The sequence below is a fragment of the Melospiza georgiana genome, chromosome 2 (genome assembly GCF_028018845.1).
Source record: "Melospiza georgiana isolate bMelGeo1 chromosome 2, bMelGeo1.pri, whole genome shotgun sequence".
Lineage (NCBI taxonomy): Eukaryota > Metazoa > Chordata > Aves > Passeriformes > Passerellidae > Melospiza > Melospiza georgiana.
In genome coordinates, this window is record NC_080431.1 from 116,018,004 (window position 1) to 116,045,245 (window position 27,242).

General features: G+C 46.4%; 1 protein-coding gene across 1 annotated transcript; it reads left to right on the top strand.

The window, feature by feature from the left end:
• Positions 1-25,088, top strand: RIPK4 (receptor interacting serine/threonine kinase 4). Its single transcript, XM_058045594.1, has 8 exons — positions 1-503; positions 9,919-10,210; positions 18,091-18,239; positions 18,973-19,022; positions 20,047-20,205; positions 21,082-21,188; positions 21,703-21,955; positions 22,905-25,088. The coding sequence occupies exons 1-8, from the start codon at positions 1-3 to the stop codon at positions 24,080-24,082; spliced, it is 2,691 nt and encodes an 896-aa protein (XP_057901577.1). The 3' UTR covers positions 24,083-25,088.
• The last annotated feature ends 2,154 nt before the right edge of the window (positions 25,089-27,242 follow it).

Genomic DNA, 27,242 nt, shown 5'->3' on the forward strand with positions numbered 1-27,242 from the left:
ATGAGGTGGCCGGCGCTTCCCTCTCCTTTATTTAACACTTTATTTGTCACCGTTTATTTGTCCCAGCTCGGCAGCGTGCGCTCCCCTCCCGCCCCATCGCTCCGGACGCGAGCATCGCCCCGGGGCTGCTCCAAGCCCAGAGCTGCCCCTGTGCTCCGTCCCGGGACGGCAGAAGGAGCCGTGCAGAGCCCACCCACGGGCCCGGCCCAGGAAGTGACGGCAGCCCGGGCACACCTGAGTCACTCACCTGGGCGGCAGCGGCGGCGCTGCGCTCCGCGGGCCGGGCGGCTCCGGGCACACGGCGCGGCCATGGCGAGGGACACCGCGGGCCACGGCGGCTCCCCCTGGGCCATGGGGCTGCTCAGAACCTTCGAGGAGAGCGAGTTCAGCAGCTGGGAGAAGATCGGCTCCGGGGGGTTCGGGCAGGTGTACAAGGTGCGGCATCTCCACTGGAAGACGTGGCTCGCCATCAAGTGTTCGCCCAGCCTGCATGTGGATGAGAAGTAAGGGGGGGGGAAAAGGGAATGGGGATATTGTGGGGACGAGGGATTATTCCCAAAGAGGCGCTCCGAGCCCTCGGTCACCCCGCGGATGCGCGGCCGGGGAGCTGCGGGGCGAGCGAGCGCTCCGGGTGTGCAGCCCTGCCCGTGTCACAGCCAGCGGCAGGAACCATGGAATACCCCAAATACCCTGAATTTAGGGGCCCAGATGTCCTGCCTGTTCGCTGGGATGCATGAAATATCCCAAATGCCCTGCGTGTTCCCTGGGAACCATGGAATACCCCAAATGTCCTGCGTGTTCCCTAGGATGCATGAAATATCCCAAATGTGCTGCCTGCTCCCTGGGATGGATGAAATGTCCCAAATATCCTGCGTGTTCTCTGGGGTGCATGAAATACCCCAAATGTCCTGCGCGTTCCCCGAGATGCGTGAAATACCCCAAATGTTCTGCGTGTTCCCTAGGAACAATGAAATATCCCAAATGTTCTGCGTGTTCCGTGGGATGCGTGAAATATCCCAAACGTCCTGCTGGTTCTCTGGGATGCAAGAAATACCCCAAATGTTCTGCGTGTTCCCTAGGAACAATGAAATATCCCAAATATCCTGCCGGTTCCCTGGGAACCATTAAATATCCCAAATGTCCTGTGTGTTCCCTGGGAACCATTAAATACCCCAAATGCGTGTTCCCTGGTATGCATGAAATACCCCAAATGTCCTGCGTGTTCCCTAGGAACAATTAAACACCCCAAACGTCCTGCTGGTTCTCTGGGATGCAAGAAATACCCCAAATGTTCTGCGTGTTCCCTAGGAACAATGAAATATCCCAAATATCCTGCCGGTTCCCTGGGAACCATGAAATACCCCAAATGTCCTGTGTGTTCCCTGGGAACCATTAAATACCCCAAATGTCCTGCGGGTTCCCTGGGCACTATGGAATGCCCCAAATGTCCTGCCGGTTCCCTGGGCACTATGGAATGCCCCAAATGTCCTGCCGGTTCCCTGGGAGCCCTGAACCGCCCCGGTGTCCCGCCTGTCCCTCGGAGCCATGCGGAAAGCATTCCTGCCCTGCCCGGCTCTGCGTGTGCCGGCTTGCACGGACCCGCTGCGGCCCCGGCAGGCGCCGACCGAGCCGGGATGGGATGGGATGGGAAGGGATGGGAAGGGCAGGGCAGGAGGATTGGGAATGTGTCTGGGATGCAGGGGCTTGGATAGAGCCAGGTCTGGCTGCCAGTGCAGCAGTTGCGGCCGATGTGGTTGGGGTGCGGGCGTGGAGCCGCGGGTTCGGTGTCTTTGGGGCGCTGAAAGGAGCCGGGCTGGGCAATGTGTCCGGCCCCAGGGCAGGGGCAGCGCTCGTCCGTGTGTCTGTGTGCTCCAGGTGAGGCCGTGCAGGTGTGCTGTGGTGCGGGTGAAGGTGCCCCACGGCGGGACTGCGCTGCCCTCTGTCACCCGGTGAGGACGATGGGCTGTGCTGCTCTCACGCTGTGACTGCGGAGTCACAGATGGGTTTGGGTTGGGAAAGACCTTCAAGCTCATCCCCTGCCACGACCAGGGACACTTTCCACTGTCCCAGGTTGCTCCAAACCCCATCCAAGGTGCCCTTGAGCACCTCCAGGGACGGGAGCTATCGAGGGCAGATCTCCTTTCCAGGAGGGGAAGGCTGTCAGGTGCAGCTTTAGGGACATCTCTGTGTTGTAGGGACAGAGGTGGCTTCAGCCTCTGTGCACAGGGAGGTGAATACCCCCAAGTCGTGTTCCTGGAGCTTTCCCAGCTCCACTTGATCTCTGGCATCTCCACCAGCTCACAAGCTGATTCTGCAGTTCAGTTTTTGAGACGTGGGTTGGCTCGGTCACAAAAGGTTTCCTGTTGGTGCCTTTCCTGCAGAAGGAGGGAGATCAGCTAGGCAAAGACTGAAAACATTTGTAAACCCATCTTCTGCAGGATTTCTGGGGTATTGAGCATCTTTTCCAGTATCTGAATTGCTGACTTTGCAGTAGCCATAGGACATTAAATTTCATTAAATGTCCTTTGGAGAGGGAGAGTTTACGATAAGCACAGGCTAACTGTGCTGTCTGTGAATAAAATGGAAAAGACCTTGAAGTTGCACAGTGTATTTTATTGTGCTAATCTGCAAGCCCCCTACTATTAAAACCTCAAAGGAGATTTCAGGCTTGATGCTTATTGATCAAAATAGTACCGTGGCTGATTAATTTTGAAGTTAGGATTAAAACATGTCTGAAAAATAAGCTAGAACTTTTCATTTGTAGTGTACATCCAGAAATTTACTCTGAAAGTTAATTTCCACTCTGAGAAAAAGGATGCTGTCACCTATTTTAATATGACTAGTACTTAATTTTATTATTTATTTATTAGTTTAATATTTAATAATTTGTTTTGAGATTTGCTATCAGACCTCTATATTAATATGTACCACGTGCAGTAGAGAGCCACCTGTCCCTCCGTGGCTGTGAGGTGTGCAAATGCTGGAAGACCATACAAACATGCAGCTCAGTAAGCAAAAAATGCCTTGAGAATTTGGGAAATTTGAGGCCATAGAGCTCCTGCAGCTTCTGATTGATTTTAATAAACCACTCCTTAAAGCACTAATTTATTTTACTGCAGAATTTGTGCTTCAGATGCTTGAGGAGACCATTGATAAGAAATTGAAGTGTCCCTGGCCTTTGAAAGAGCTGCCCCTGCTAAATAAATGTAAACTGTTTTTTAAAATATTTTTTTTAATTGCTCATTTGATTCATGGGCTGTTCTATCAAGCCCCTTACAGGAGATGGTTATGCTGAGACTTTTTACCCAAAACTTTTCTAATAAACTTGTGCTATTCAAATGGTGGGGTGGGGGGCACAGCCTCTTCAGCTGGCAGGCTGCAACAAGCCTGTGCAATTAGATTGTTAATCCGGGAGATTAACTTGACTGGCTGTTTCTTGGAACCCTGTGAAGAGTTAGAAGAATTGCCAGTGGTATCAGAAACATTAAGTGGAAAGCACAGAGGCTTTTTCTGATGTATTTATTTGGTACCACATTAAAACCCCGTTTGTAATGGCTTGGTGGTGGTAATACCCTGTGGAGTCTCTCTTGCCGTGTTTCTGCAGACAGTGAGAGATTTGGAGTAATTCCCTCGGCAATTATCACATCACAGAGCCAAGTGGCCTCAAGCAGAAGAAAAACTGAATGTAGAGCCAGCAGTGTTTTTTACCTTTAAGCCCAAGCCCTCTCAACCCAGACAACCCAGTCAAATTCCATTGCTAACACCTTATTTTAAGATCCCACTTTCCTGAGATCTCCTTTCTCTCCTGGGACTCAGGATGCTCTCAGTATGGGGAGGTTCAAGGCAAATCTGAAAAAAAGAATATTGTGACCCAGAAGTGTGGAGGAGCCTCTCCCGCAGGACTTGCAGTGGAAGTCTCTTCTCTTTATCCCTGTGGTCAAAATCAACAAAATCCTTTGTTGATTTCTTCTGCTGGAAATAAACGTGCTGAGTGTAAGGTGTAACATTTCCTGGAGAGGGATCTTTACTGGAGGTGTTGGCCATGGGGTGACTACAGGCTGTGGAGGTGGAAAAAAATTCTTGATTAGGAAAAAAAAACCAACCAAAAAACAGGCAAAGCCCTACATATTTCTCCTTCTGCACATCCTGGATTTGGGAATGGAGCAGGACTTTGAAGTTGAGGAGGTTTTAGAATTGCCTTGCTGGTAGTGGAGGCTGCATTTATTTGGGTGAATGAATGTCTCTTCTGCGTAGGGAGAACTTTAGAGTCACCTTGTGCTCCTTAAAGAGTTGGGGAGAGCCTGGCTGTCCTGTAATCCTCTGGTACCAGAACTGCACGGATCTGTTAGCAGGGCTGACATCTGTTAAACCTGAAAAAAGAGATTTTCTTCCTTTTTCCCACCCTCCCCCCCCCAATACTCTGCCCTGACCACACAGTGCTTTTTTTCTTCTCATATTCACATTTTTCTCTGCGAGTCAGCAGTGTGGAAATTGTTAAATATGAACTCTGCAGAGCAGAGGCCACTGTGTGCTCTCCAAACCTCTGCCATGATGCAGGGGAGAGGAATTCTGAGGATATTCAGGGGTGGTGTAATTTGATGGACCCCCACCTGCACCACCAGGACTTTGTGAAGAGGGAGCTGAAATTCCTGACTGCAGAGCAGGGCTGGATCTCCCCTGGCTGCTCTGTGTCTGGAGGTGCCTCACACAAATGGCCCCAATTACAATTTTTTTTGAGCTTCTCTGGAGCAATTTTTGAGTTTCTCTGGAGCAACTTTTAACTGCTCTGTCTCAGACTGCATTAGGGAAATGCGGTGGTGATGGTGGGGGAATATAAAACTGCAAGGACTGCCTGGTGAGTCTAAGGTTGTAGTTCTACAGCAGTGTTATCTCTAGGGCACGAAGATTGGATCCATGCAAATGCAGGCCCAGCTGCAATTCCTGCTGTTCCTGTGGCAGGGTTTGTGGGACTGGGGCAGTGGGCAAGAGGAGGCCCTTGTGTCTGCAGGAGCATCCAAGGAATGCAGCCCTGTCTGTCTGATGTGGAGTGGGAGCAGACAGCTCTTTGGAGGGCTCCCATTCATGTAATATTTCTACTTGCTTTGGAAGTGACTGATCTGTGCTGACTTTTGTGACAGAGATGCTCTTTTGGCACTGGAGCCAGTGCTGGAGCTCTTGATGTGTGGGCCCCTGTCTCCTGCTACTATTTACAGGAGAAAGTGTGTGCAGCCCATCATTTACATGACCTCAGCTGTCCTGGGTGTAACATTTTCTTTTTTTCTTTTTTCTTTCTTTTTTTTTTTTTTTTCTTTTTTCTTTTTTTTTTCCTTTTTTCTTTCTTTTTTCTTTTTTCTTTTTTCTTTTTTCTTTTTTTCTTCATTTTCTTTTTTCTCTCTTTCTTTTCTCTTTTTTCCTTTTTCCTTTTTCCTTTTTCCTTTTTCCCCTTTCCTTTTTCCCCTTTCCTTTTCCCTTTTCCCTTTTTCCCTTTTTCTCTTTCTTTTCTTTTTTCTCTTTTTCTTCTTTTTCCTTTCCCCCCTTTTTGTCCATTTTTCATTGTCCAATTTTTCCCTGCCCCTTCTTTTCCCCCTGTTCTTTCTGTTCCCCCCTTCTTTTCCCCCCTTTTCCCTCTTCTTTCCTCCTCTTTCCCCCTTCTTTTCCCTTTCTTCTTTTTCCTTTATTACAGTAAAATTAGGATACCCCACTGCAGCGAGAGGCGAGCGGAGCCGAGCCTCCTAGAAAAAATAATCCCAACTCTTTACCCGCGTGGCTACAAAATAAAATCTAGGCTTAAACCTACAGCTCTGGGCTGAGCAACCCCAGCAGGAGCTTTGCTTTTCCTTCCCTTTGGATAACTCGGGATGACTCCTGAGCTCAGAATACCGGAGCAGTGCCATCCCCATCCTTGCTGCATCCTTGGATGCGCTCCGGGGGCCGCACTCGGTGCTGGGGCTCCAGGACCGCCTCATTCTGTGCCCAGCGCCGGTGGCATCCTCGGGGCAAAGGGGAGGGAGGGGAGAGACCTTTGATCTGTGCCTGCTGCAGGAGATCTTGCCTTAACCAGCTGCTGGTGTTAGTGGCGTTCATGCGAGCGCGCTCCTAATGACTGCTCTGGCTCCCTTCGCCGCTTTTGTCTTTTCTGCTTTCAGAAGGTGACAGGGGTCCTTTGGAAAGATGCTTGGAAGCTGTGCCAGGCCTCTGGCTGCTTCGGTTTTGAGTGCTCTTGGTATGGGAAACGCTAAGGGTGGTGGTAATTGTTGCAAGGGGGCTTTAAACAGGTAAATTACATAGACGGCACTTGCCTGTTGTTCTGTTAATTCACTCAATGAACTGGATCTGGCCCAAGCAGAAATGGAGTTTTTTTAAAAAACGTCATTTTGGGTGGTAATTGTTGCAAGGGGACTTTAAACAGGTAAATTACATAGAAGGCACTCGCCTGTTATTCTCTTAATTCATTCAATGAACTGGATCTGGCCCAAGCAGAAATGGAGCTTTTTTTAAAAATCATTATTTTTATGAAAGAGAAAATTCTGGGTTTTTTTCTTCTTTCCCTTTCTGCTTTTAGAAGGTGACAGGGGTCCTTTGGAAAGATGCTTGGAAGCTGTGCCAGGCCTCTGGCTGGTTTGGTTTTGAGTGCTCTTGGTATGGGAAATGCTAAGGGTGGTGGTAATTGTTGCAAGGGGGCTTTAAACAGGTAAATTACATAGAAGGCACTTGCCTGTTATTCTCTTAATTCACTCAATGAACTGGATATGGTCCAAGCAGAAATGGAGCTTTTTTTAAAACAACATTATTTTTATGAAAGAGAAAATTCTGGGTTTCTTTCTTCTTTCCCTTTCTGCTTTCAGAAGGTGACAGGGGTCCTTTTGACAGCTGTGCCAGGCCTCTGGCTGATGGGGTTTTGAGTGCTCTGGGTATGGGAGAGTGCTAAGGGTGGTTGCATAGTGGGGTTTATTTAAACAGGCAAATTACACAGAGAGCACTCGCCTGTTATTCTCTTAATTCACTCAATGAACTGGATCTGGCCCAAGCAGAAATGGAGTTTTTTAAAAAAACATTATTTTGGGCGGTAATTGTTGCATGGGGGCTTTAAACAGGCAAATTACACACAGGGCACTTGCCTGTTATTCTGTTAATTCACTCAATGAAGTGGATGTGGTCCAGGCAGAAATGGAGCTTTTTGGAAAAAAAAATTATTTTAATGGAACAGAAAATTCTGGTTTTTTTTCTTCTTTCCCTTTCTGCTTTCAGAAGATGACAGGGGTGCTTTGGTGCTTGAACGCTGTGCCAGGCCTCTGGCTGGTTCAGTTTTGAATGCTCTTGGTATGGGAAAGTGCTAAGGGTGGTAATTGTTGCATGGGGGCTTTAAACAGCTAAATTACATAGAGGGCACTCACCTGTTATTCTCTTAATTCACTCCAGTCCAAGCAGAAATGGAGCTTTTTTTAAAAAAAAGCCATTATTTTAATGGAACAGAAAAGTCAGGTTTTTTGGAAAACGCCCCATTTCCAGCAGCCAATCTGTGCTTTCGGCGATGCTCTCTGAGGCTGTTGCTAGCCTGAGAACCTGAGTCTGGTGGCTCTTGTCAGACCTTGGCTGTTGCTGGGCTCTTGCTTTGCCTGGGAGGGCTCAGACAGGTATTTTACATCCCTGACTCCAGCTCGGGTGAATTATGCTGGCTCTGCGTGTGGCTTGGGGGCAAGGAGTTGGTTGTGTTATTCATGGGCGCTCCCTTCCAGCGTGCCAAAGAGCAAACTGGGGACTTGTCTGCAAAGGCAATTATTTCACAAGAGAGTTGCTGTAGGGAGCAGCAGGAGCCAACATGGTTAATGGAAAAGATTTCTCTTATCTTTTTTGTTTCTCTCTCTGTGCAACATGGTTAATGGAAAAGGTTTCTGTTTCTCTCTCTGTGTGTACGTCCCTCTTTAAGCCATTTTTCAGCCTGGTCTTGCCTCTGAAATGGGTTTGCTGCTCCTGGCTGGGTCCTGGTGGGAAATGTTACCTGCAGCAGGTGAAGAGCAGACCACATTGCCAGCCTTGGGGAGTGCCCTGCTGCCCACTCTGAGAGCTAAATGACAGCTCCCAAAATCTGAGAGTCCCTCACAGGCTGTGCTTCAGCTTCTTCCAGGTCATCCAGGCATTGGGGGACACATAAGAAGAGAAAACTTGGCTGAGTGCAGGCTGGATTTAGTGTTTTCTCTTTTTAGAAGTGCACAATGCTACTAGCTGGCCTTGGATTTGAAATTTTAAAACCAAAACCAAAACAGGTTTGATTGAGCTGAGGTTCTACCATGAGGCTCCCACAGTGGTAACTGGCATCACTTGTTGGTGGCACACAGCACAAACTTTGTCCTTTTACTTCAGGTACTGTTGTCCATTAGACAGTGTGCACATCTTTGGGTGCATTGCAGGAGATGTAATAAGAGAGGGTCTGCTCAGGAAATTTTACCTGTCTGACCTCCCTGTGCCCTCTTCTGTGAATCTGTGGCAGCAGCAGTGATGTGTCAGTGCCCAAAGCTGCTCTGGGCAGGGTTCATAATCACTGATAATGCAGTTTTTACAGATTGAGGGGTCTTTAAAACATCAAGCGTGGCCCCTTTTTGTGGGCACAGCCAGCCCCTTGTCTCCTCTTTCCAATCTGTGGGCTGCTCCAGAAGGCCGTGAGTGAGGTGCAGAAGAAAAGCACAGCAATTAAGGGTCCTGCCCTGGGTGGCTGCAGCTGGGACTGAGTAACACTTACCCCTGTGCAGGGTCAGGCTGGAGTGACCTGTAAACAACCCGGGGTGCTCATTACAGCTGCCAGGCCCAGGCCTGTTACATCACTGAGAATGATCAGCTGGGAGATTTAGGCACCTGCTGGAGCTCAGTGAGTGCAGTTTTGGACTTGTCAGAGCTGTATTTTGGGGAGGCTTTTGTTGTGTTGTGTCCCCCTGGCTACAGCCAGCAGTTTGCTCCCCTCAGTGGTGGGTCCAAGGATTCCTCTCCCAAGGTTTGGGTTTGTGAGCGCTCAGGATGCACCAGCAGGGCTGGTGAAGAGATGCTGTCTGGCTTCTGTTCTGATTAGCACAGCCTTGTGACTCACTAAAAGTTAATTACTTCAGCCCAAGGAGCTCCAGCAGTGTAAATCTGGGCTCTAAGTGTATCATCCTCCTTCTGAGCAGCACAGCGCGACCATCAGAGCAGGGAGATGGGCTTTGCACTCAGGATATTCACACTGTAGATGTGTAGGGCTCACCTGTGCTCCTGCAGCTGGGAGCTGCCTACGGTCCTAGCTGAGACAGAGACAATACAAAGCAACACACTCCATTTCCAGAAGGCTTCAAACTGTTTTAAATTTTTATTCTCTTAATTCACTCAATGAACTGGATCTGGTCCAAGCAGAAATTGAGCTTTTTAAAAAAAATGTTATTTTATGAAACAGAAAATTCTGGGGTTTTTTTAGAAAATGCTCCGCTAATAATTAATTTTTATTATAGCATGCATGCTTTTTGTACATTCTTACAAAACTCATAAGTTTACACTTTACTCATTGCTCATAAGAGACAAACCAAGTGCTCATTGGAATAGGCAGTTGCAAGTTTCTCTTATTTATCCTTCTTTCTTTCCTGGTTTCTATGTCAATGACCTTGGTAGAAAATTCTTTCGGGGGTAAACATGGATCCCCTTATCAAACTTCTCTCTGGCTCACAGAAGTTGCTGTAAAACCTCTTCCTTCCACAGCCAACCACTGAAAGCATAAAACCCCAAATTGGTAAATATGGAAATACACCTGGGAAGGATGCTCAGGCTGGTGAGATGCAGCATGGGTCAGCCAGGGGATGATGTGAAATGTGTGTTGGGTTTCATAGGAAACATTTTGTGCTGTTTGGCTTGAGGAGAAGCAGCTGCTCCATCCTTCACCTCCCTCTCTCTTCCACCCAGGGAGCGCATGGAGTTACTGGAAGAAGCCAGGAAGATGGAAATGGCAAAGTTTCGCTACATTCTCCCTGTCTATGGCATCTGCAGAGAGCCAGTGGGCCTGGTGATGGAATACATGGAGACAGGGTCCCTGGAGAAGCTGCTGGCCTCCGAGCCCCTGCCCTGGGAGCTGCGCTTCCGCATCATCCACGAGACCGCGGTGGGCATGAACTTCCTGCACTGCATGTCCCCTCCCCTGCTCCACCTGGACCTCAAGCCTGCAAACATCCTGCTGGATGCCCACTACCACGTCAAGGTATGCACTGAATGCTCTGTGCCAGGGTGTCCAAGCTTTGGATGGTCCCCCAGGTGCAAAAAGGCTGAGAGAAGGCAGCAGCGTTCCTTTCGATTTAGAGAAATGCTCACCGAGCCAACACCTCTGATTCCCACGTTAAAATCCACCCAGATAGAGCTCTTAAAGAAATGCACCTGGTTTATGCACCATTTAATGCATTTTATTTTAGTCCATAAATAGAGGTGTGGTTAGGGAAGTTGTGAGAAAGCCCCTGAAATTTTAGAAGGATGCAGGTCAGGAACTGCATCTCTTAACTGCATTCAGGAACTCAGGAACTCTGGTTCTGAGACCTAATGGGTCCTGCTACAAATTTCTTGGAGAACAGAGGGAGAAAAATGGTGTGAACCTCTAAATCATCTTTGCCACTTCCACAGTTGCCACAATTGCCTTGTTCTGGGTCTTTGTCTGCAGCACAAAATGCACAGATCTCATTTACAGCTATAGCCTGGAGAAGCCTTCCCAGAGGCAGCTCATTTCCATTTGCTCAGGGCATGTACAGTGAGGAAGGATCTCTGTCCTGACTGTTCATGCATGCCAGAGGTCACTGGAAGGAATTTCTTTCGTGGCTGTATCAGCATGAAATTATTTTCGTTATCCATTTCCAGAGTAAACAGGCAAACTTGCTAGCCTTCTCTGCTGGAGGTTCTGTGGTCAGCTGGACCAAGGAGGTTGTGCTTCCTTCCTCAACTTTCTTTTTAGAGAGCACAGAGACTGAAATACATTTTTTTCCCTGTTTTCTTTTTGTGTTCAAATTTTTTTTTTTAGCAGTGCCATAATCCATCTGCTCCCTGTTCTCCTGGCCCCCTCACTGATCAAGTGCCTTTGGTCTTCCCTGTATCATTCTAAAAATGAAGTTTTCATTAAATAAAGACAGATTTCCTGGTGCCATGGTAGGGTTGGAGCCTTAAGAGGTGTGTGCCACTAATGAAGCCACACTTGTGACGGTCTCAGCTTTTTTACTAGGCCTCTTAGTCATTTATTTCTTAGAAGGATTTTCTTTCTGAGGTAGGAGGCATCTGCAGGTGGTCATGCTATTATGACCATAACATCAGGATTTCAACTGCTGAAAGCCTGTTCTCACACAATAGCGCTGAGAGACCTTTGCTAAGTATTTATTTACTTAAAAGTTCATGCTTGCTTGCATAACTTCTTAAATTCCTGATTCTTGACTCATCCATGAGCCCAGATAGCAAGGCTGTGTTTTTCTCACTGTTTCAGGAGGTTGAAGTGCCTGATGCACAGCCCATATCTGGGTGGTGATGTAACACGAGGGGGCAAAGTGCAAAATGTCCAAAAATAGAAAAGTCTCTGGTGAGGTCATTGCTGACATCCCTGATGTGCTTCTACACAAAACACATCAAGGTCTTCAAATCCTTTCCATGGAGTCCAGAAAGGAATGGTGTAATCCAAACCTTTTCCAGCCAGCAGTCTTCTACATCCACAGGCATCTTGGAAAGCCCTCCAAGAAGCAGAGCAGGCACAGGAATCCATATGCAGAATGAGAGATGCACATATTCTGTGAGGCGCCTTCCCTTTAAAAATGTGGCCCCGAACCTTCTTTTTGTGTGACCTGAAATTTACAATTAAACTTCAGACCCTGCAGCTTGATTTAATGTGCATTTTCTTGCTGGAAGGCTAATGGGAGCTGCTGATTGAAGTGTTTTTAAGTGTCAGCATTAATTTAGTATGTGACCTGTCCCTAATAGAGTCCTAAGGTGAGCGAAGAGACGTTGCAGACTGCAAAAGAAGAGTTTGTAGGTAGGGAGGACTTTACAAACTGTTTGCCCTTGAGCCAGGAAGCAGTCAGTCTTCCAGAGGAGAGCCCTGGAAATGCTGCTGTGCCATCCTGCAGTTAAATGCAAACACACCCTGCTCCTTTTACGAGTGCTGTGATCACTGCAAAGCCCTGAGTGAGGCTGGTGACTCAGGCAGTGCTGCTGAGCAGAACTTATCATCAAGTGGGTGCCTCCATATCATAAAGCCTGGCCATTACATAAGCCTGGGCTGAATTGGGAGGATAATTAGGAGGATGGGCAGGGATACAGATAGACAGATATTGACTTTACCAAAGGCAGATTGGGGGATTCCCTGGTGATTTTAAGTGTTTGTGTGTAACGTGTAGAGAGAAAGGTTTGCTGGTTTTTGAAGGTGGATGAATCCATCCTCCCTTGTGAATTGGTGCTGGCAGCTCCCTTCCCTGCCATGTCCTGCTCCATCTTGTTTGCCTTAAACACTGTGCTTTTCTTGGCAGGATTATTCCATACCCAGGCAGGCTTTGTCTTCCTCCCTGCCAGCCTTTTTCTCTTATTCGCACCACCAAGATCCTCCCTTTCTCCAGTGTTCCTCATATCCAGTCTTCCTCATATCCCATCTTCCAATATTTACACGCTGTCTGACATCTATTTCTTTGCTCACCCACATCTTTTGAGCTTATTCCTCAGCTCTGCTGCCCTCCACACACTCTCTGGATGTGTCCCCTGAGCTGCTGTGATGTGGCAATCGCCGGCACGGGGGAAGCAATGCCACATTCCAGCGCTGCCCTCGTGGGCTGGGAGTTTGCTCCTTCCCTGCTGCAATGTGATCTCTCTGCAGGGCCCTGGCTAGGAGAATAAACACCCCACCACGTGCAGAAATCTCATGCCCAGCTTGTTGCCAGCTGCCATGCCCTCGTGATCTCTGTTGCTGCTTCACAGCTCTCTTGTCTTCCAAAAATCTCATGGTCAAGAGTGTTACTTTTTATTCAGGTGTTAAAAATTAAGCCAACCTGCAGCTTAATACTTTTGGGGGAAAACATTATTTTTAAGCTCTTGTTTCTCTCACTATCCAGCCTGGGTTTTTGCAACTCCTCATCTTGTCATATATATATATTTGTACAGATACACACAGATACATACATGTGTGGGTTTGTACACACAGAGACAAGCCTGACCAGCTGTTTCTCATCTCCTACATTTTGGTTTTAAGGAACTTGAAGGAGAACAAGCTGCTGTCAACTGTGCACTGCTTTAAGCTCTCTGTAGTTCCTTTTCTCCCCTCCCCAGTTCTCCAGTTTAAAGCAATGTGAAATTTGCTGCTGTGTTGTATACCGTGCTGATGGTGCTGCCTCTGTGGTCTTCACTTTTATTTGCTTCAGCTGCAAAATTTCTGAGAATGGAGTTAGAAGCAGCCTAGTCAGATGGCAAATTTCATGATCAGAAAGCTTCTTCATGTAGGTTGTTAACTGTAGGGCCGAGCAATACCCAGAGGCCAGGCTGGTAAAGAGCAGTTGTCTCTTTATTAGACTGCCTGATGTAGGTGGCACAGCCACTTTATCAGCTGTAATTGCTCTCCTGTTATTAGAGATGAGGAGAGCCTTTGTTTTGTGTGTCCCTTCTGCTTGTTTCCTACCCTGCCTGATCAAGGTTTCCATGCAGGGCTGTTGTTGCATGGCTCTTTAATCCCAACCAACAAAGCTGGTTTGCACCTTGATCAATTCTCTGATCAATCTGGTTGTGGTGGTAGGGGAGGGAACAAAACCATCCCTATTACAGTAATGCAGATTCAGGATGGATTAAAATGGGTGTTTGGCTTTGGGTTGTTTGTGGTGCTTCTGAAAAGAGCATTACAAATGTCCCACCTGAAACTGGTTTGGAGGAGTTAAAAGTTTCAGGGAAGGTTGGAAAAGGATGGAAATACAGTATGTTTCAAAAAAGTTTTTTTTAGAAGCTAACTGAAGTGCATTCATTAAAAAAAACCCTATTCATAAAGACATAAGTTTGAAGTGCACATTGTGTTGGTATTTGGAATTCATTTTTAGTCATAATTTTTAGTAATCCAAATCTGTGACCTGTGCAAATTGCTTAAAAATTTCAGTCAGTTTTAAAGAACAAAAAATGTAACTGCCTTTCCCCCTACCCCCAGAAAAAACAAACAAAGGAAACATCCCTGCCACCAGACACCCTAATAACCCACAGACAAACATGGGGCCATTCTCAATATCCAAGTGCAGAGACTTCATACAGAGACAAATACTGCATGTTGGAACGCAGATTAAAAATTAATCCAGTGGATTTGATGCAGAAAACCTTTTGGTGAACTCTGTCCCTGAGTCCACTGCAGTGGGTTCTTGAGTTTTGCTTGCAGAAAAATTACATAAAGCATCAGGAGCTAAGTGCACAGTTCAGGACATCAGGAGGTGAGAGCAGAGTTCAGGGCAGCCTGTCAGGGAAAAAAAAAGCACTTTCCAAGCACTCGTTTTATTCCTGGGAGCTAGATCCTTGCAGTGCTTGACTGTAGTAGCTGTTGTGGTTATGTGAGTGTATCTTCTAGTTTTCAAAAAAAAATTACATTACAAAGTAGAAAAAAATTATAAAAAGCATCTAAAACTTTGCAAGTGAGCGTTTTTGTACGAACTAGAATGGACAGATCCACGAATGGCAGAAGCAGAGAAAGTCTTGCGTGCACTGAGTTGAAAAACAAACCGAACTAAAAATAAAAACAAATAAATAGAAATCTTCAGATCTCTGAGCCCTTCAGTAGAGCGAGCGTTGCTGGAAGTGGGCAGGAGAACACGTGCAGCTCCTGTCCCAGCTCGGTGCTCACGTGTTGGCTCTCATGCAGCCCTTGGAGGAGCAGAGCTGCCTGAACATGAACAGCCCAGAGCCTGCGTGGGCTCTGGCCAAGGCTCCTTCCCCTTCTCCCAGCGCCCGCTGTGGGTTTTGTGTGGAGCCTCCGTGTCTCCCCTGCTGCTGCCACGTGTGCTTTTCATGGGACCCACCTGAAATCACTGATGCTGGTGCCTCAGGTTTTAGGTTTTATATGTTTCAGATTCTGTGCTGCTTTAGTGTGTGGGTCTGGGCTTCGTATAAGGGAATGGTGAGCTCTGTGCACAGAGCAGGGAGACAAAACAATTCCTGCTCCAGCTGGGCACCAAGGACAAATGATCCAAATCTCAGGCCCAAGAGCATAAACCATGTAGACCCAAAAGAGAAAAACAAGCAGCATGGGACTGCATAACCTAAAGCTGGAATTGGACAATGAATTTAAAAATGCAAATGAAGCAGAACTGATCAAAGTGAGAGACCCCGTGCCTGGTTGTGCATTTTGGGACCATTTTGGTTCATTTTGGATTCATTTTGGGACCATTTTGTTTCATTTTGGGTTCATTTTGTTACCATTTTGGTTCATTTTGGGTTCATTTTGTGGCCATTTTGGTTCATCTTGGGTGCAGCCCTGGCTGGGCTCTTGTGCTGCCCGAGGTGCATCCATTGAGTAAATCCTTTTAATAAATCCCTGCTTTATTCTTTAGCTCTGTCCAGTCTCTGTTCTAGGTCAGCCTACACAAGGCATCAGTGTGAAGGAGCAAGACTGTGGATTCCCTTGGAATTTAGGGGAAGGGCAGAGCCTGGGGTGGGCTGCAGGGACCAGCAAGGATGTGGAAGAAGGGGTGGGGAAGGGTGCTCCACTTTCACTGCCTCCCCCAGCTAGGGAGTTGCAGAACGAGGTGCCTGGCAAGCAATTTAAAGGCAAACCAGGCGAGTTAAATGGCTGCATCTTCCACCCACTGCACAGTTCCCACTGGTGTTTAAAGAGCCTGCATGGCTAAATACACCCCATGTAGTGTGGAAAATTCGCCCTAGAGGAACTAATAAAAGCCACAAAAAGCTGTCTGCAGAATGTTGCTGTTTTGTTGCAGCCTGCAAGATAACAATTCCTCAATTTCCAGTGCTTTCTCCTGCAGAATTTGGTATGATCGAAGCCCTGCTGTACAGGTGATTATTGACATAACACCCAGTCCTTCACACTAGGTAGGGACAGTTCCACAAGGTGATGTTCTTGCTAGCCCAGGGAGGGTGTATGCTATATAACTTAGCTGTTTCTTAGTTTGTAGGGTGATTTTTTCCTGTCTGGAGTGCTGAGCTCTGCCTTAGCCCCCAGCCTTAGATTCACACCGTAGCTGGTGGCTCCAAACACAGGAGTGTCACCCTGCTGTCTGCATTTCATCTTCATTTCTTAACTCAGGCAGTAGGAAACACGCCATTGTTTAGACAAAGAGGGAGGTGTGTGGCTTTAATTATGCCTGGATTTCTTGAGGTGTACACAAGCCTGTGCCTCACGTTAATCAAAGGAGAGCAGCGCTTCGGATCCGTTCAGACTTGCAGGGTTCAGTTCATTTATGAACCTGACACCACAGCCTGCCTTGGTGCTGGGCTTGGGCTTTTGTTCTCCTGTGGAGCACCAAGTGCCCCAGACTCACACAGGATTTCCTGTGGTGGTCAATTTGGCTCTCCCCAGGGTGACCTGGTGTGTGGACAAGGTTTCTTGCTGCTTTCCTGGGCTCTAATGCTTGGCTTAGTGAGAAATCCAGCAATCCCTCTCTTGAGAGTGTAGCTCCACAAGGATGAGAAACTATTCCTCCAGATAACTTTGCTTTTTCCCCTTTTTTCCCCCCTCTTTTATTTTTTTCCCTTGTGTGTGGGTTTTTTTTTTTGTTCTCAAGTCATTCCCACATTACTCTACAGATCAAAGAAGGACAACAGCTTGGACATACCTGTGTTTTAGGGTGCAGGACTTCTCCAGCCCCTTCAGCTCTGCTGAGCTCTTTGTCCATGGGAGAAGTTCTTGCTGAAGCTGTGTGGGTTGCTTTGTTTATTTTATGGCAAAGGGAGATTCCTTGCATGGCTGTGTAATGTGCGTGTTCTCCAGGAGGCTGAAGCTGGCAGAAGTTTTCTCCCTTTCCAGTAATGGACACATGTTACAACTGGTTTTGTGGTATCTTTAGAGAGAAACTTCTCAAAGTGTGCCTATTAAAAAAAAAAAAAAAAAAAAGCAAAGCTTTTTTTTAATTATGCTTGTTGTTTTGAGGGAAAACTTTCTCAAAGGAGAAGCTGTGAAGATCAAAAGGGGAATGAGTCATTGAAAAACCTGAGTATTTATTAGATAAAAGGAATGTATAAGTTAGGGGGAGGGGGAGTCTTATCTGACATGTAGACAAAAATCAGTGGGCTCAGTGGTCCAAAAAGACTTGACTTTTCTTGAAATTACCACTTGGCATAATAGACATTTTTATCCAGTGGGAAATAAGTAAGACAAAGGAAATTCCTGCCCTATCTGTTTGCTCGATGATTGGTATGCCTTTGAGAGCAAATGAATGCATATTTGCCTGACACTTCAAATTAAAGTGGAGGTGTGTCCTTTTTATAAACTTGCTGTCACTTGTTGTGCTCATTTCAGCTGTGCTCCCTGCGTCACTGCACCAACTTGCTGTATCTCCTGGCTGCCAAAAAGAGTTCCCAGTGTGGCTTTCTGGTGTGTGTGTGTGTTTCCATTTGGGTTTTTGTAGCACTTGGTGGCTCTGCTGTTGGGCTTGGTGCTCATTGGCACGGTCAGTGCAGCAGGGATACCTGAAAGGGTGATTCTCCAGAGTTCATTGCAGAGCCAGGGCATTTAAACACCTCATAGAATGTGAGGTTATGTAGGGAAAGGGGGTGGCAGGGCCAATAATTACATTAAAGTAGTTTGCAGTAGCTAAATTCGACTGGTTTAAATTACAATAAATTGTCTTGACTGTTTGTTGTGTTTGCTATGTAATGGGCTGGCATGCTGCTGCTTGCAAGAACTGCTTGCCTTTATTTTTTTTTCCTTCTTCTTTTAGCTTAACCATAAAGAAAAGCCTACCATAGCATTATGCTTCCAGAGATGTTTTATTGGCTTAATATTTCTGAACAGCCCTTCACTGTATTTGTTGGGTGATCCTGTTGCATCTGTTGTTCTTTGCAGAAAATATTTTGTGAGCACCTTGAAGGTCTGATGGCACCATGCACTTTTCTCACCTTCCTCCTCCTCCATTTTTTTTCCTTCAGATTTCTGACTTTGGGCTGGCAAAGTGCAATGGCTTGTCCCATTCCCATGACATCAGCATGGATGGCTTGTGTGGCACCATTGCCTATCTGCCTCCAGAGCGCATCAAGGAGAAAAACAGGTGTTTTGACACCAAACATGATGTGTACAGGTCAGTGAACTATGAAAATACCTAAATGCTATTTTAGTAACCCTGTAAAATGAGCCCTTTTTTAAAGCATGAAACCCCTAAATCCAATTCGAGCCTCGTCTTGAAATGTGTCATATTTGCTTTGGGTTTTTTCAAAGTCTTTGTAGGGTAGAGGCCTTTTAAAAACTGCAGGTGATGCTGGGTCTTGAAATCACTTTTTGGCAGTGGGAGGCACTCTGCCCACCTTTAATTTCCCTTCTAAAGGTACATCCTGACCTACTTTTTGAGTCTGTGACAAAATTCTGAGTTATCTTCAGTGGATTTCATCACTAGGTCTTTGGCTCTTCTTTCATGGCAAGATTATTAGGAAAAGGAACTCACAGCTTTAGATTAAAAAGATATCTCTTCTTCTAAATTAAATTGATTTATTTAAAGTCATCTTGCAGGGCAGAAACATTAAATTAAACCCACTGTAATGCTTTCTCTGATTTTGTCAGGGTGGATGTGGAGTGGTTGGTAGATGCTACCAAGGACTTGGCAGCCTCCAGCAAGTCCCTGTGTTTGCTGCCTCAGGTTCCTCCCTGCCAAAGCCAGACTTTGAAATCGTGGTTCTTAGCTTCATTCCTCTGTGTGTGTGTTCATCAGCTGAATTAGGTGCAAAAGGGATAAGGAAAATAAATTACACTTCGGTGAGATTTTTTGGTTAAAAATTTTTCTAGAATTTTTTTTTACCTTTTTAAATTTTTTTTGGTAGCTTTTCCATCGTGGTTTGGGGAATTCTTACACAGAAGAAGCCTTTTGCAGGTAAGTTGTGTGTTATCTTGGATATTTTTTTCCTTTTTCCCATTAATAAGCACACTTTTTGCCCCACCAACCCTAGATTTTTGTGCATGACCTCCAAATTCTGACAGTCTTGAGTGGTAGAGACTTTTAAGCTCTCAAATTCTGATCACAAGCTTAAATTCTCCTTTGTCCTGCGTCATGAAAACAGAACCTGTATTGCTGCAGGGACCCTTGTCTGCACATTTCTGCTTCTGCTGGGGTTTGCTGCACAGCTTCAGATCAGTGTGTGGCAAAGCCACCTTGGCAGGCAGCTCTGCTGTTGTTCAGAGGCAGCTCCTCTATAGAGAGGTTCTGTAGTTTATTTGTAGATTGTGGGTACAGATTTCTTCCTTAAAAAAAAAAAAAAAAAAAGGAAAGAAAAGAAAAGCTGTCTGTGAGAATAAGCCTTGTTCCACCCCACAGTAAATGCACCTCAAGAGGCAGCTGTTTATTCTTTATGACTTTCCTGTGTCTGTGACTGGCCTATGTATAGCAAACATGTCCCAGCAAGTTCCAGTCTACTATTAGTTTTTCTCCCAGTGAGGGATTCCTTTTAGCCCAGTGATTGATTTACAGGCAGGAGCTGCATTGCTGCACCTCTTGATTTGTGTTCTTCCTTCACCTTTATGAATAGTTCAGGTACCTGGTCTAAATAAAACCTGAGGTTCTGTTTTCTTGCAGCAGATATGGAAATCCAAAGAGAAGTAGCAAAGAACTTTTTGAGGGTTTTTTTCCCTTTTGTTCTTTATCTTTAATGGGTGGAAAAAGAACAGTCACTCACTGAAAATTGTTTTATAAATGATACATGAGAAGCAGTTGTTACTGCATTAAAAAATATCTTGTTGGAGAAGACAACCAACAATTTTTTCTCCTATTGATAAGAAATCTAGAAAAAAAAAAAGCGTGAAAACAAATTTTCAGCTTAATGCACTCTTAATACTCTTGGAAAAAAGAGAAGTGATTCCTTTTGCTGGGCCATCTAAATCTGTGTGCTTTTGCTTTGCAGAGGAAAACAACATTTTACATATTATGGTAAAAGTAGTTAAAGGGCACCGCCCAGAGCTACCTGCTGTTTCCAAATCCAGACCTCAGTCATGTAATAACTTGATCAAACTGATGCAAAAATGTTGGCAAGATGATCCTGGTGAACGGCCAACATTTCAAGGTAAGATTTCCTCTTAACTTGGCTGCCCATTTATTCTGCTGTGAGTCACATTATTGCTCAGGACTCTGCTAATCCTTGGGGTAAAGGCTGAGAAGCTCTGTGACAGAGTAAATAGAGCACATTGTGTGGTGGAGACAATGATACAGGCCACTTAGTCATTTGTGGAGGAAGGGATTATCTGAGGACATGTCTGACCATGATGGTGTTATGTAAACACGCCAGGAATAAGCCTTGCACTGAGCCATTGGTCCATTGAGCCAGAAATGATGTTGATTTCTGATAGTGAGTGTCAGGACATAAGCCAAGCTGGAGCTGGTGTGGTTTGCAGTGTACCAAAGCGTTGAAGGACCTGGCTCTTGAAATTTGTACATTGAGAAACTGAATTATTTTCTTGTATTGAAACAGTTTGTACAGTCACTTTTCTGCCAGTAAAAGGTCTGAACTTGTCCAAAGCACCTGTTATGAATTCAAGTGTGCAGAGGGATGTAGCTTCATTTAGAAGAATGGGAGAGATTTGCCTCTTCCTTCTCCTCCTGCTCAAACAAGGAATGAGGACTGAAGGGATGAGGGATTCCATCTTTAAAAAAACCGTATCTAAATCTGCCAGCAGTACAGTAGTTCCTATTTCCCAGTCCTGCAGTGTGGGCCCTGTGTAACACCAGCCTGTTGTGACTGAAAATGAATTGTTTGGGCAGCCCTGTGTGCCCTTGGCTTGGCTGCACATTTGTGCCCCCTGGAATGGTCAGCACTGGAGTTCTTCTCCCTCAGCAGCTCAGAGATTTTACGTTCAGTTGATAGAGAAAGGCAGCAGGGCATCTCAGAAACTCTCCTTCTGAAAAAACCAAACACTAAAACCTTCTTTTATTTTCTTTAAAGAAATCACTTCAGAAACAGAGGCCCTTTGTGAAAAACCAGAAGATGACACAAAGGAGATGATAACTCAGGACCTGGACACCAAGAATGCCCCAGAGCAGCAGCCTGAGGTATTTTCTCTTTCACTTCTTGTTCAGACTTGCAGGGTTTTGGGAGGAACAGGCTCCTTTATGACCTGGAAGATTCCAAGCAACCTTCTTTTTGCTGCTTTTGAGCACCACCTTGACTGATAGAAGTGGGTCTTGGTGAAGGACTGGGATGCACAAATGACAGCAGGGGCATGGACCAGCTCAGGAAAACCTCAGGGCAGAACCAGATGACAAGTGCATCTTATTCTGTGGAGGGAGAGCAGGACAGTTCGGAAATAAAGGCTGGAACTGTGTGGGTGTGACTGATCTTAAAACCATCATAGACAGAAGAGCCACAAGGCTTTAGTGGCTCTGTGAATAGTGATGGAAACTGCCCTCCTGCTTCTGAAAAAATTCAGTGACTTTTTATTCATAGGTTTCATTTAATACTAACAGTGTTTAAATGCTACCCGCAAACCAACAAATTTATGCTTCTTCTGTAGGGCTCAGTTTTGTTTGCTGACCTTTCTAAAATGCTTGTGTGCTTCTCTTGAAGGGGATTTGTGCACTATCCCAGAAGAAACAGGAGCCTGCTCTACCATCAGTTAAGGATTACAGTCTCTCAGAGCTGTTGTCCCAGCTGGATTCGGGGATTTCACAGACTATGGAAGGCCCTGAGGAGCTCAGCCGCAGCTCTTCTGAGTCCAAACTTGCCTCCAGTGACAAGAGGCTTTCAGGAGTTTCATCTGTGGATTCAGCTTTTTCATCCAGAGGATCCCTTTCCCTTTCCTTTGAACGGGAGAGTTCAGGTAATGGTCAAGTTTTCCTTTGTAGTTGTTTGGATTGGGGCATGGGAGTCAATGGGCTGGAGAGTAGAATAACATTCTGGAAATTACTGTTAGCCTTGCTTTCTCTTGCTGTCAGCACTACAAATTTGTTTACTGGAGGTAGTTATTTAAAAGGAAAAAAATAAAAACAAAACAAAAAAAACCCTATGTGGTTCCCAAACATGATCTAATGAGAAATAATAAATCTCATTTAGTTTTTTAAAGGAGTAAACTCCCATTAAAGCAATTACAGAATCAGTCATGTAGAGGTTGGTTGGAAGGGAGGTCACTACTAGTCCAGCATCCTGCTTGACATGGGATTAAAGCCACTTGCCCAGTCAGGTCAGCTGAGTTTGTGGCTTTTTCAGTTATACTAAGCCTAAACCTCAAGACTTTATTTTTTGAGAGGACTCAAGCCACCTTCTCAGCAGCCCCTGGGGCCATTGTGATAAAGACCCCCTCACTTTTACTTTTCATTTCAGGGCTGCAAACCCCAGACATCTGTTTTCCAGTGAGGTAAACAATGGTTAGTGCAGGGAGATCAACCACAACATCCTTTGGTCTTCATGCCACAACAAAGGGAGTTAGTGGGGGCCCAAATCTGACCTGAAAATGTTCTGGGACTCCTGTGGAGCAAGGGGTATGAATTGCTGTGCAGGCAGCTCATTGCTGGGGGGGTATAGTTTGATGGGTGTCAGAATTGTGGTGTTGTCTTTTCAATAGAATCTTAGAACAGTTTGGGTTGGAATGGACATTTAATGAGCATGGACATCTTCAAATAGCTCAAGCTGAATGTGTTCAGGGACGGGAAATCCACCACCTCTCTGGGCTCTGGGCAGCCTGTTCCAGTGTTTCACCACCATGGTAAAAGTGGTAATCATGGTAAAATGTTTTTCATGGTAAAAAAATTTTCTTCCTTGTATCCATTTAGATATTGGTACCACAGACATACAGAAGAGGAAGCTAACGGAGGCGATTTTATCCGGAGATACCAGCAAGCTGATGAAGATCCTCCAGCCTCAAGATGTTGATATTGTTTTAGATGGGAACTCCAGCCTTCTGCACTTGGCTGTTGAAGCAGGTCAAGAAGAATGTGTCAAATGGCTCCTGCTGTACAACGCCAACCCTAACCTCACCAACAAGAAAGGGTCCACCCCTCTTCATATAGCCATTGAGAAGAGATTTAAAAGCATTGTGGAACTGATTATGGCCAGGAAAATCAACGTCAACGCCAAAGACGAGGACCAGTGGACCGCTCTCCACTTTGCTGCCCAGAACGGGGATGACTTCAGCACCAAAATGCTGCTTGACAAGAACGCGTCCTTAAACGAGGTGGATTTTGAGGGCAGAGCCCCCATCCACATAGCCTGCCAGTACGGCCAGGAAAACATCGTGCGCATCCTGCTGAGGAGAGGCGTCAAAGTCAACATCAAGGGCAAGGACGACTGGGTGCCCCTTCACTACGCCGCCTGGCAGGGCCACCTACCCATCGTGAAGCTGCTGGCCAAGCAGCGCGGCGCCGACGTCAACGTGCAGACCGTGGACGGGAGGACCTCGCTGCACCTGGCCGCCCAGCGGGGTCACTACCGCGTGGCCCGGCTCCTCATCGACCTGGAGTCGGACGTCAATGTGCGCAACGGGCTCCTGCAGACTGCTCTGCACATCGCCGCTGAGACCGGCCACACCAGCACCTCCAGGCTGCTCCTCAAGCACGGGGCAGACATGGAGGCCGCCACGGCCGAGGGGTACACGGCCCTGCACTTGGCGTCGCGCAGCGGCCACTTGGCCACGACGAAGCTGCTGATGGATGAGAGGGCCAGCGTGCTAGCCAGAGGGCCTTTAAACAGGACAGCGCTGCACCTTGCCGCGGAAAACGGGCACTCTGAGGTGGTGGAAGAACTTGTCAGTGCGGAGAATATCGATATTTCTGACAGCGAGGGGTTCACGGCTCTGCACCTGGCCGCGCGAGGGGGGCACGCCAAAGCGGTGGAGGTTCTCCTCAAGCACGGGGCCCACACTGACATGCCGAGACCCAAGGGTCAGGCCCCGCTCCCTCCTGCTCAGCACAGCAGGAATAGCTCGCTCACGGTGTTGTTAAGTGACACTTAAGCCAAAGGTGCCCAGTGGTGCTTTTTTACCTGGTGTGAGGAGGCTGCTGGAGCTCAGGGCCTTCTCCAGCCACGCAGGGATGCGCTCACCGGCGGTGGCAGATGATGGACTGAGGTGTTTGAGTGGAACTGAGACCAGGTACTGGAATCTGCCGTGGTCTGTGTCACTCATTCCATGCCTGCCCACCCTGCCTGGATCCGGACATTCCCCTCCCCAAGGACATTGTGAGAGAAGGATGCAACTTGTGTGCTCTCCCTGCTTTGTTTTTTTTTTCCTTATGTGCCAAACTAATTTAAGAACTAACATTATGCTTTTTTTTATTTTCATCAAAGCAAAAAGCAAAAAAAAAAGATGGCATAGATTTGTGGTTCATTATTTTCATCAAAGCAAAAAGCAAAAAAAAAAAAAGATGGCATAGATTTGTGGTTCATTGATATTTTGGGCTGAAAGCCACCAGTGTAGAATAAGCACAACAGCAGTCTGCTGGAAAATAATGCAGGAGTTGAGGAAAGGGCTGTTTAAGGTACAGTTAATCACATTTCTGCTACGTTTTTTAATGAAGACATTGATTACAGATTTCCACATACTCAAAGTTTATGAGGCAGACTTAATAACAAGGCAGGATTAAAAAAAAATTAAGCAGAAGTAAAAGCTTAACACTGCTATCTTCATGTACAGTACTCCCTTGTAAGTATCCTGAGATCAGTAAACTGGATTAGGTGCTTAGTGGTTTGTCTTAAATGAGCAAGTAAAGAGCTGAAATTCGTACTGGACTGGAACTGGATGGTCTGTTCTAACACCATTGTACCAATTTGTAAAACACTGTTTGGAGAGGTTGATGATAGAATTGATATACTGTGTATATAGGATTTCTACCTGTTGTACGCTTTTTTCTACTGAAGAAAATAGATTGCTTAGAGTGGGTATGTTTTAATACACCTTTTAATTTCACTCTTTTCGAAGTACAAATGTGGCCTGTTATTAATAAAAAAATTGTGTTCCACAACTTTGTCTGTATTTTGGAGTTGATAAAGCAACTGAAAACCCATTGACCAACAACAGCAGAACACAAATATCATGTGTTTAGTGATCATAGAATGGGTTAGAAGGGACCTTAAAGAGCCCCTGATCTGAGCAGGGACACCTTCCACTAGATCAGGCTGCTCAGAGCTCCATCCAGCCTTGTCTTGAATCATGCTGAAGCCCAAACTGTTGACATGTAAGGCTGCCCTCGGTTTTACATTCCCTACAGCTTTACAGAAAGCCAGGAGCTTGCAGGAATGGGAGGTGTTTGTTATTTACAGAACAAAATTGTAGAATAAAGCCTCACCTAACCTAATCTTTATGCATGCAACAGATTGATGTACAACTGGGATGGTTTCCTCTTATGCTGTAGCTGTTAGTGGGGAATGAAATGGTATTAAAAAGTAGATGGTGAAGCCGTGCTCATGCCACTACATGGAGGTTACAAAGCAATGCCACTCTTAGCAGAGCATGGCAGTCCCAGCAAGCTCCTAAAGGTGCTGACAGTGGAACTTCTCACTCAACAAACAACTGTCATCTTCCTGCTTCCTTCCACTTCTTTGGAGACCAGTGAGGTGGCCATGTTTCATTAAGCTGTGCCTAATCACTGTCTCAATATAGCAAATTCAACCACAGACCACTTGGTCTCTCAAGCTTAAACACTTGGCTTAGTCTAGCACACACCATTCCCCTTCTATTTCATAGTCTCCTGAACAGTGAGATTAAAGATACTTAAATCCCAGTGCTTGCCTGAAGTGCAAAAGAGCTGTAAGATCAGGTAACAGCAGTCTTGCACCTCCTAATAAAGGTGGTTAACACCAGCAAGGCAAAGGGAAAGTACACTTATAAAATGCTTTTAAAACAGCTCAAACACTGCTTCTCCAGTGCATTCCTTCAGTGCCTAATAATAATAGTACATTAGCTTCTAATTAAACATGAGGCCACACTCATGAGTCTTTATTTCCATGCTGTCTTTCACAATAACAGGCACCAGCTATGCATTACAGGGAAGGCAACACAGCTGGCACTAGACAAAAAAAACAAAGGATTGCAATGACATGCTGCCAGTATTGCAGTATTGGAGTGGGTATTTTTCCTTGTGAACCAGCCTTCCTTGGGGGCAGGAGGGGTGAGGGGGGTGCTAAACTGGCACTAATGCAGTAATTAGGAATTACTGTTTTGTAAAGGTCTCCTACGGGTGACTTTTCTAGTCCTATGTGCACTCCTCTGACTTAGCTGAAGTCTCTGGCTGTTGACCTAAAGCTTACAGGCATTTCTTTGTCTCTTTCCAATTTCAGGTGTGTTGCTTCAAAAAAACTCTGTAGGCTTGGGAGGTGGGTTTGAGGTGCTGTGTGAAGGGCTCCATGGAGCTGAGCCTGCTCCAGGTGCCCCAGCTGCTCCCTTGTAGGTGAGAGGGCTGAAAGATGAACATCAACCCTTCCTGCTCACCTCCAAGATCAGGCAGAGGCTGCTTGCAACTCTCCCTGCTCACCTCCAAGATCAGGCAGAGGTTGTTTGCAGGGTTTCTGCAGACATCTCATCCACTTCCTTCCTTCCCTCCTTCCATCTCATCCATGGGCTTCTGACCATGGCCCCGGGTGGCTATTTCCTGGGAGAAACATAGCCCAGTATGAAACATAAGAAAAAATGATACAGTGAAATGCTTTTCATGACCATAACCTTCACCTTTTCATCTCTAGATGTGGTTTTTCTGCCTGCACAGCTCTGGTGGCACAGTCTGGGCTCCTGCCAGCACCCACTGGTGCCGTCTCCCCGGGCAGGAGCCCCAGCATTGGGAAGGTGCCTCACACCATCCCCATTCCTGACTCCTCCATCCCAGCCTCTGCCCCCAGGGGAGACACAGCCCCTGCTGCATTAACCTGTCTTAGCAGCAGTTTGTTCCCAGCACAGGCGGCTTTATTTACCTGCTGCTGTGTTTGTACAGGCCTCGAGAGGACTCGACAAGCCTGCGGTTCAAACACGCTGCTGCTGCTGCTGCTGGAGGTGGTGCAGAGGGGAGAGAATTGCTGGGTGATTGCAAAGAGGCCCCGAGGCAAACCTCAGCCCTTTCATTCCTCCTCTCTTGCACCACCTTGGCTCCGCTCAATATCAGGCTTGCAAGAAAAACAAGGCATGT

Excerpts from the sequence above, each read along its gene's own strand:
- RIPK4 (XM_058045594.1), top strand. The coding sequence starts at position 1 with ATGAGGTGGCCGGCGCTTCCCTCTCCTTTATTTAACACTTTATTTGTC. Across the intron at positions 19,023-20,046 it reads ACAGAAGAAGCCTTTTGCAG|AGGAAAACAACATTTTACAT; the intron begins GTAAGTTGTGTG and ends TTTGCTTTGCAG. Across the intron at positions 21,956-22,904 it reads CTTTGAACGGGAGAGTTCAG|ATATTGGTACCACAGACATA; the intron begins GTAATGGTCAAG and ends GTATCCATTTAG.